Source organism: Miscanthus floridulus, chromosome 13, assembly GCF_019320115.1.
Source record: "Miscanthus floridulus cultivar M001 chromosome 13, ASM1932011v1, whole genome shotgun sequence".
Lineage (NCBI taxonomy): Eukaryota > Viridiplantae > Streptophyta > Magnoliopsida > Poales > Poaceae > Miscanthus > Miscanthus floridulus.
In genome coordinates this window covers 1,282,065-1,291,646 of record NC_089592.1, presented here as the reverse complement: position 1 = coordinate 1,291,646, position 9,582 = coordinate 1,282,065, and the positions used below count along the sequence as shown (strand labels likewise).

General features: G+C 46.9%; 1 protein-coding gene and 1 pseudogene across 1 annotated transcript; both read right to left on the bottom strand.

Moving 5' to 3' along the window:
• Positions 1-217: 217 nt before the first annotated feature.
• LOC136502307 (3-hydroxyindolin-2-one monooxygenase-like) lies at positions 218-8,159 on the bottom strand (annotated as a pseudogene).
• Positions 732-1,226, bottom strand: LOC136501952 (3-hydroxyindolin-2-one monooxygenase-like). Its single transcript, XM_066497459.1, has one exon. It carries the CDS (start codon positions 1,224-1,226, stop codon positions 732-734), a length of 495 nt encoding a protein of 164 aa, XP_066353556.1.
• Positions 8,160-9,582: the final 1,423 nt, after the last annotated feature.

Genomic DNA, 9,582 nt, shown 5'->3' with positions numbered 1-9,582 from the left:
CGGTATATATACCCTTGCTAGGGTTTCGTGGAGACTTGATTCTCTTGTAAGCCGCCATAGGCGTGTAACCCAAACTCTTGAGATAGTGAGATTGTTGCTGGCTGGTGCCCGTGGTTTTTCCCCTTCACATCGGAGGGGTTTTCCACGTTAAATCGTGTGTCTCCTCTGTGGTTTGATTCTTTACTTCATATTCCTATACGTCGTTCATAACAGACACCACGTTGCCCAAACAGACAAATGCAAATAACATAGCATAGCTACACATTTGTGTTAACATAGTATAGCTACGCATTGACACGAACTTCTTCTCTTTCTCAGACAAGAATTAATCACTACGAATGAACTGTTGTATTCGATAGAGTAGAGTTTCAGAGGAAGAAGGAGAAGAGGATTCAGAGAGAAGACAGCAGGGAATAGATAGAATATTCAGTTGCAATTCAGTTATCCTTTCCCCTCTCGACCACCAGCCTGACATTTATACCACGCCATACAAGGCCACTAGGCCCAAGCCGCTTTCGGCCCAACAGACTCCCAACGCGCCCAGACAATACTTTCAGCCACTCTTCGCCACTTGCATTGCCGGACGAGTCTTGGTGCCATCATCCTGATGACGCTGGAATTGCAGGGACAAGGAAGAGCTTCTCCTTTCGGTGTAGTGATATCCCAAACACCTCTGACATATCAACAACACCTCCGCCGGTACCCTCATTCTGAAGCTTCCAATCGAAATGCTACATCAGATTTGGTAGCATAATCTCAATAGTGGCAATCCCAAAATTTATCCCTGGGCAATTCCTTCGTCCAGCTCCAAACGGCAGAAACGCGAAATCTGTGCCCTTCATATCAGGGGCAGCTGCTGCTGCTTCAGAACCAGAACCTTCCTGCTCGAGAAACCTCTCGGGCATGAATTCCTCAGCCCTATCCCATGACGCCGGGTCTCTCCCGAGAGCCCAAGCGTTGACGAAGATGCGTGTTCCCGCAGGGATCCAGCAGCCATTGATGTCGCAGTCTGTGGTCGAGAGGCGTGGGATAAGGAGTGGCCCTGGTGGGTGCAGCCGCAGCGTCTCCTTGACAACTGCCTTTAGGTATGGCATTTTGCTGAGGTCCTCCTCCATCACCACCATGTCTTGATTTTTTCCTGCGGATGCAAGCAGCAGTGGCGTCGTCGTCCTTATCTCTGTTTGGAGTCTGGCCATAACGTGTCTGTTCAGCATGAGGTCAGCCATGGCGTAGTCCAGTACCAGATATGATGATTCTATGCTCGCTTGAAACGTCTCCTGTGTCAAGAGATCAAATTTCAGAATTATATATATATATATATATATATGGATACTGTGTATTTACCGAGTGTGAGTAACACTCGGCAAATAGTGCTACACACTCGGCAAACTCTTTACCGAGTGCCACACTAGGTAAAGTGGACTCGGCAAACAACGACTCGGTGAAGTTATTTTACCGAGTGTCTAATATCGGAGCACTCGGAGCAGAGAGTTACCGAGTGCTACAATGACACTCGGTAAACAATTATGACTTCACGGTCGTCAGCCTCCAAACTGACCGTTAACGGCGACGTTTACCGAGTGTCACTAGCAGCACTCGGTAAATAAATTAGCATTTCGTGATTAAAATAATTCCGCAAATAAATTTTTTGAATAATGTTTACTGAGTGTAGCTCCTAACACTCGGTAAAATAATAACCATTTTCGTGATTAAAACAATTCCGCAAATAAACTTCAGGAATAATGTTTACCGAGTGTTCCCACTCGGTAAAAAGTAGTCAAATATTTCCGAGTGGGGACCTGGCACTCGGTAAAAAATGGCACCGAGTGTTTACCGAGTGGGGAAGCGGCACTCGGTAAAAAATGGCACCCTCGGCAAAATTCACAGAATCAGAACCAATTTGGTTCTGTTCGCTGTTTTACCGAGTGCTACACTCGGTAAAACTGACAGAATCTCTGTTTTACCGAGTGCTACACTCGGTAAAATATGTCCACAGAATTTTTTTTGTTTGTTTCAGTGCATATCCAGTCACAATAAGCAACAAAATCACAGGAAATTATAATAACATGACAGATAGGCAATATATATCACATATATGTCCACAAATGTCACATCCACTCACAATAACAAACATATGTCGACAAGCACCATGCAAAGTCCACAAACACCATCAACATATGTCCAAAGTCCACAAAGTTCAACCAAGTCCACAGTTCAACATACAAAACTATCAAACAAGGTCGGATGGCCTGTCGGATGGTCGGAGGCCAGCGGAGAAACGGAGTCAAGTCCAGGTCTTGATCACCCTGCATATCGTTGTTCGATCCAGCTGTAGAAGGTCCCTAGAATGAGATTGCACATGTGAGTTATCTGGATCAAAGCAAATTCTAAGGTCTAAGCTATGGTAGGTCAAACTAAGGTATAAGTCGAAGGTAGCTCTATATGACACGAAAGTGAAGAGTGCATCTAAGTGACTCACAGGAGTGCCGTCGCGCGGAGGTGGAGGCACCAACGGTATCATCGGCGGCGGCGGAGGCGGTGGAGGCTGGCCCATGCTCTGAGAAAAACGGGCCATGTACTCGTACCAGTCCTTGTGCGCCTGCTGGAAGGCCTCAAGCTGGGTCTGCACTCGCGCCCTCTCCTGTGCCAACTTGGCCTGGTGCGACAGCTCGAGGGCCTGAAGCTGGCTCTGTGAGGCCTGCTGTGACTCCTGCAGGGCTTCAATCTGGGCCTACAATTATTTATCACATAGTTAGAATGCAAATAAAGAACGAGTAGAAAATGAATGGACAACGAATGCAACAGAACTAACCTGGAGTGCTACCACCTGGGGCTGTGAGCGTGGGCGTATGGCCGGACTCGAACTCGTGCTCCGGGCTCTAATGTGGGCGAGTGTCTGAGTGTTGGCCGTGTCTATGGTGCTGTTGCCCATATAGTACCGCCCGTGTGGCTTACCTGGTCCCAACCTCATGACGATGTCACCCTTGAGGTCAGCGGTGCTTGGATCAAATTCTGACCCATGGATCTCTCTCGCCATCGCCGTGTACTCGCTGAGGCGCCTGTGCACGCTCGGGTTGTTGTATGCCTCGGACGGGTCCTCCGGGTTGTAGACGAGGTCGGGGTCCTTTGCCTTGCCCTTGTGTGCCAAGGCATATGCCTTGAACGAGGCGCACTCCTGGCCGGGGTGGAACCGCGTCTGCAGGAAGAAGCACAACAATAAGATATTATGCATTCAGAAGTTAGCATAGCAACAACGTAATGAAATCCGCGTACATATCTAGCTGCATATTCCTTGAGGGTAGTGGGGCCTTGTTTGTGCGAGGAACCCTGCATCATCGCACGGCAACGTGAGCGTACGACATGATATTGCTCGTACTCCTCACTCAACCACTTGTCCACAATGGCCTCCCAGCAGTTGTCCATCCCCGCACACCAAGCAGGAGGCACCTGCACGTACACGAGCACATGACAAATCCTAAATCAATTTCAGTGCAATTAATCGCAAACGATGTAATCTCATGTTTATCGTCAAGTATTGCTCCTTAGTCAGGGGCAGGTGCACTGCCTGCGCTCTGGTGACTCTGTGTGCTCTGCGGCCATGGTAAATTCTTCTGCACAGGAGCTTTGTCTCGTAGAAGAGGTCCTGCACTCGGTGAACACAGACTCTGTTCACCACGTCATCCGCGTCCTCCCTACGTACTCCCTCCGCCAAGGTGTAGTAATCCTATAAGCAAATACAGTCAGTAATATACAATTAATGTGATGTTATTATCAGCATAGTGCGATGAACACGTACCCACAGTTCTTTCATCACCCGGTCGGCCTTGCTGTTATAACACCTGCCAGCTCGATCAGTCTGATCGCTGGCGGCATGCCAGTGGGACCACTTCATGGCGGGCTAGACAACACCATTGATCCTCACCATCCTGGGGTATTGCAATCGAGAGCTACCTGAGCAGAACAATAATCAGACAGCATTACTCAAATCTAAGAACAGAGTAGTGCATGCCTAGTGATATCATATCAAAACAGCTCAATATTAGATCAATCAAATGGAGAAAATTATTATTGGACTGTGACTGCAAGGTCATAGCATTGCTGACTCTTGATAATGATGTCACTGTAGGGAGCTATAAATAAATTAGCTAAAGGAAGTGCAGACACCAATCTTTGTGACAAAATAAACCTACTTACACTTATGTAATTTGCAGACTATGGGTAGAACAAGTCAGTCCACCATCAATCACCAATAGTAAAAATAATAAGATATAAACATTCAGTATACACAGTATCCCGTAGTGGCTTCTTCTGACCGAATCACTGATCGGCGTAAAGCATTCAGTATGCATTGTTAATGTTATAGCATAATTAAATGCATGTACTCCTAGTACTCTATATACCCTTGAATGCCGCCTCGGCCTTCATATTCTTCCTGGTGCAGTCGGCGCATTTGGCGAGGCCGACGACCACCGAGGAGGCCTCGCTGGAGGCAGCGCTTGCGACGGCGATTACCATCAGCACGTCGCAGACGCCGGGGAGAAGGCCCCCAAGTGTCGTAGCCATGTTTGGAGGATGGATAGATGGATGACTCGATGAGATGGAGAAAGGCAATGGAATGCTTGCCTTATATAGCCCTATGCATTGATCAAACACAGCTCGATCTTACATGCATGCACGCATGATCATGAGGTGAGGCGCGCCAGCACACACATAATTTTGGCGCCGAAATTGCAGACCGGCCGGGAATTAATGCCGTCCATTTGAGTTGATCAATCACTTCATCAGGTTCAGCAGACCGCTGTGCTATTCTTGCAAAGCTGGCCGTGCCCAAAAACCAAGAACAGTATATATTTGGACTAATGAACCAGGGGAGGAATAAAGGGCCACACCATAAGAATCAGCATCTTTATCCCTAGCAAAATCTTCACATTTGGAAACTAAAAAAGGGAGCTTCATTCATTCTCTGGCGACTACAAGATCTGCACGAGCACTCCTCGTTTCATTCACAGTGTTGCAATCGACTGAACTTATTAAGGCACTACTTTGATTCGAACCAGCTTACTGGTGGACAGGAAAGGACAAAGAAGCAAACTAAGGTTCTTTGAACCAGGGAAACAAGCCTAGCTGACATCGAGCAATCGAAGGGGCAGAAAATTCAATTTCTTTTGCGCACCTGGAGAAGGCGGCGGCCCTGGCCGTACAGGTACAGCGGACAAGTCACGGAATCAGTCGAGCTCGTCGTTGCGCTCCCTTCCGTGGTCTTCGTCTCGGGCGCCAGATCGAGGCCAGGGAAGCCGCAAGGACGGGAGCAGGTGGCATGGCCGTCGCCGGCCGGCGAGATGCAAGCTTCCGGACGGTGAGTGTGAATGGGCAGTTCGGCACGGGAGCGAGCGAGAGAGGAACGGGAACGATAGGCGGCGGTCGTGGAGGGGAGGAGGCGCCGGCGACGGTGGGGAGGCGCCGGCGACGGCGTGGAGCGCGCGGGCGCGGGGAGGCGCGGGCGCAAGTGCGGGGGACGGCGGGGAGGCGCCGGCGCGGGGGACGGCGGCGGTGCGGCGGGGATGCGCAGGCGTGTGCGGTGTGTGTGTGTGTGTGTCTGCACGATTTGAGGGAGAAACGGCTGGTACATGTGGGCCTGGTACATGTTTACCGAGTGCCCAGATCTACGGCACTCGGTAAACAGAAGCACCGCAGCCCAATAACATGTGGGCCTGGTACATGTTTACCGAGTGCCTAGATCTACGGCACTCGGTAAACAGAAGCATGGCAGCCCACTGTGGCAGACAGGTGGGCCGTGGCTAACCTTTACCAAGTGTTCCCACTCGGTAAAAAGTGCATACAGTGGCAGACAGGCAGCCCACTGTGGCAGACAGGTGGGCCGTGGCTAACCTTTACGAGTGTTTGAGGTCACACTCGGTAAAAGTATCCATTATTTCATGCAAAACAAAAATGAAAAAATGCCAATTTAATCCTAAAATTCACCAAACTTTCACATGAACTATTTCATGTCATCTATTTACTATCTAAAAAATTTCAAGTTCAAATCATAATGTTGAATTTCACTCTTAATAGAAATCCTATTCGTCATTGTGAATGTTTAGCGTCTCTTTGGGAGATGTACCGGTTCGGCAGCGACGAATGTAAAAATACTTCCGAAACGTTATGAAAATTTTTCTATAACATAGATGTATGCTTCAATGTTAATTCTTCCAATCTCGTGATTTATCGAGTTCGATTTTAATTATTACAATTAAATTTACACGATATGTACCTAATTTTCATAAAGAATGAAAATTTTGTGAAATATAGTAAATAAATCGAAATAAACACCATATTTTGGAATGGAGTACTAAATATCATATGTGGATAGAGGAAAAAGAATGAAGGGAAAAACAAGAAATTTGGTTGAAATTTACCGAGTGTTGCGCCAATACACTCGGTAAAAGATAGTGTTTACCGAGTGTTGTGCACTTACACTCGGTAAAACTTTATTATTACCGAGTGCAAATACTTATACACTCGGTAAACATGTCATGCCGTGACGCCGTTTGGCGTACGGTTGGTATACTAGGTGACGTGGCACCTCAATACCGAGTGTCCGTTTTTACCGAGTGTACCCCTTCGGTAAACTTGTAGTTTTACCGAGTGTCTGAGGTTACCGAGTGTTCGTACTCGGTAAAGCGGTATACTACCGGGTGTTTATGTTTTCCGAGTGTTGGCACTCGGTAAGTAATGTTTTTCGAGTGCCCCGACTTTTGACACTCGGTAATTGTCGGGGCACTCGGTAACTAGACAGTCTCCGGTAGTGTATATGCTTATATGAATTATTTAAAACTTTTTCAACGTCCTTATTTTTTTATTATATACAGTACAGATTATCTGCTGTATATCTTGTGGCCAGGTGAAACTCCCCCTCTCAAAAACCTGAATTTTTTGTATTTGTAATCTCATTTCCTTTTAAAAAAAATCCCCTCTCACAAACCCAATTTTGTCTTTAATTTGTCAATCTCACTTCCTTAAAAAAAAGCTTTCCATCTCACAAACCCAAATTTTGTCTCTGCCACCTTACTTTCGTGGAAGAGCTTTGTGGCTGGTAGGCCACGCTCACAAACCCAAACTTTGTCTTTGTAACTTGACTTCTTAGGCGAACCTTGTGTCCGGTGGATAATTGGCGGTGCCCACAGTGGCGATGAGCTCGTCGAACAGCTGGTCCCACCTCCTGTGGACCCTCTCGGCTTGGGCACAGATGAGCCTCCTCAGCAGCTCCATCCTCGTCAACCTCGGGAAGTAGTCCTCCATGTTGAACCCCCCAAGCAGGGCGACATTCATGTTGACCAGCTCCCTCAGCATCCTATTACGCCCTCCCGCCCGGTGCGACTCTCCCAGGACCGCGCGGCACACCACGTCGTTGGCGTACGCGCTCACCACCTCGCTCATGTCCACCGCCGTGCCGGTGCCGTCGTCCGCGCTCGCCGCGGCGGCCTCACGGACCTTATCGAGGACGACGCGCACCTCGTCTAGGCGGCCACGGCGGAAGGACTCCACCTTCCTGACGCTGAGCATGCGCGCGGCGACCACCTTCCTGGACCGCCGCCACTCGTCGCCGTAGGGCGCGAAGCCGACGCTCCTGGCGCTGTAGAACAGGATGTCGGCGACCGGTGACCACGGCCTTGACGAGATGACGTGGTCGTGCGTGCGCAGGACGGCCACCGCGGCGCGCGGGGACGAGACCACCAGCGTCGGCAAGGCGCCGAGGCGCAGGAGCAGCAGGCCGTCCCGGCCGTGCTTGGCGGCGAGGTCGCGGAGGGAGGCGTGCGGGAGGGAGCCCACCAGGTGGAGGTGCCCGATGATGGACAGCTACCCGGGAGGCGAAGGCGGGAGCGGCAGCTTGTTGTTATTGATGCGTCATCTTCTTCTGCTAGACGTTGCTGCGACGTTGATTGATGCCACGAGTAAGAGAAGAAGCGACGAGACGAGCAGCAGAAGCTGCAGCAGCTGTGTGGATGTGCCATGGACGAACAAGGAGCTGCAGGTTGTGCGCTGCTGCTGCTACTGCACTAGCCATGTCACTCTCTCTAGATCTGGCTGAGTACAGTGTTTTTGGCAAGCGGTTTTGAGTGATCCGTGATCAGCCTGCCATGGCGTCAATCACTATTTATATAACAGAAGAAGACGTATATTAACATACACGACGTGGCAATAGTATGGGTTCAACCGCGCCAGCGGCCGGAATACTCATTATTTCTGGATACATAGTAGACATAACTTATATCAAGGTATGAATCTAGAAAAGCAAAAAAGTTTTATAATTTAGAACATATAAAATAGGTGTGTTATCATATCTGTCTTGGATTATGAAAGAAAGCTACAAAAGCAAAGAAAAAAGCTTCCGCATTCACAACAAATCCTCCTTGCTATTGATTTATATGGTCCTATAGATTATTTCATCTGCGTTAATTGCACAATTTTGTTTATATGAAATATATACCCTGATGGCTCCACCACTGCTCCACCCGTTTGGATCATTTGTGTCGCTAGCGCTAGCTAGCTGTAGACTATCTCCCCTTTAAAAGAGAATTAAATTCTAATTCCATTCTTATATAGTTAATCAATTTGTTTTTTCTCAAATTTATAAAAAATAGTGTCAATATTTATAACAGTAAATATAGGTGTATTCTAAAAATATGTTATATAACAAATCTAATATTATTTATTTGATATCATAGATAGATAGATATTTATATCTTTGTATAAATTTTATCAATACAAAAAAATAGTTTAACTTGGTGTTGTTACAATTGCGGCAAAGGGGAGTATGTCTTATTAGTGATTTTTTTGAAAGATATGTCGTATTAGTGTTCGTTGTTATTTTTTATGATCCTCACACTAGTGCAGGACCGAGCATCAGTCCTGGTTGGGAAACCCCCTTTAGTCCTGGTTTCCCCTTTAGTCCCGGTTCTGGAAACCGGAATTGAAAGTGGACCTTTAGTTCCGGTTGCTATTATCAACCAGGACTAAATGGCCCCAAGACCTTGTCTCTGGGCTAGCACATTTAGTCTCGGTTGATGTTTCCAACCGGTACTAAATGTTCTTTTTTTTCATTTCTTTCATTTTTCTTTTATGGTTTCTTTTCAATTCAATTCTTTTTTTTGTTTCAATTAGCTTTTCATATACGAATTCTACGCTACTAATATACATCCATATATACATATAAGGTTTCATTCAAGCATTATACATAAATAACACACTAAAATGTATGAAACTATATATGCATATATATACAAATATTTCAAGAGGTTATACATGCATGGAATATGTACATAATAAAGTAACAAAAAGCTTGTACTCATGTCCTTGGGATTTTTTATTCAACCCAAATCTTGAGTCGTATGGCTACTAGGTAGTATTTCTTTTGTCATAGTAGTACTCGCCATTGGGATCTATGACCTGATCCATAAGAAATCCTGACAATGCCTCTTGAATTGCTTTGATCTGGTTAGTTCGCAGGACCCTTTGCTGCATCCATTCAACCTTCAGTTCGAATGAAATGAAAAGTATGAATATATATGATTATATATATCA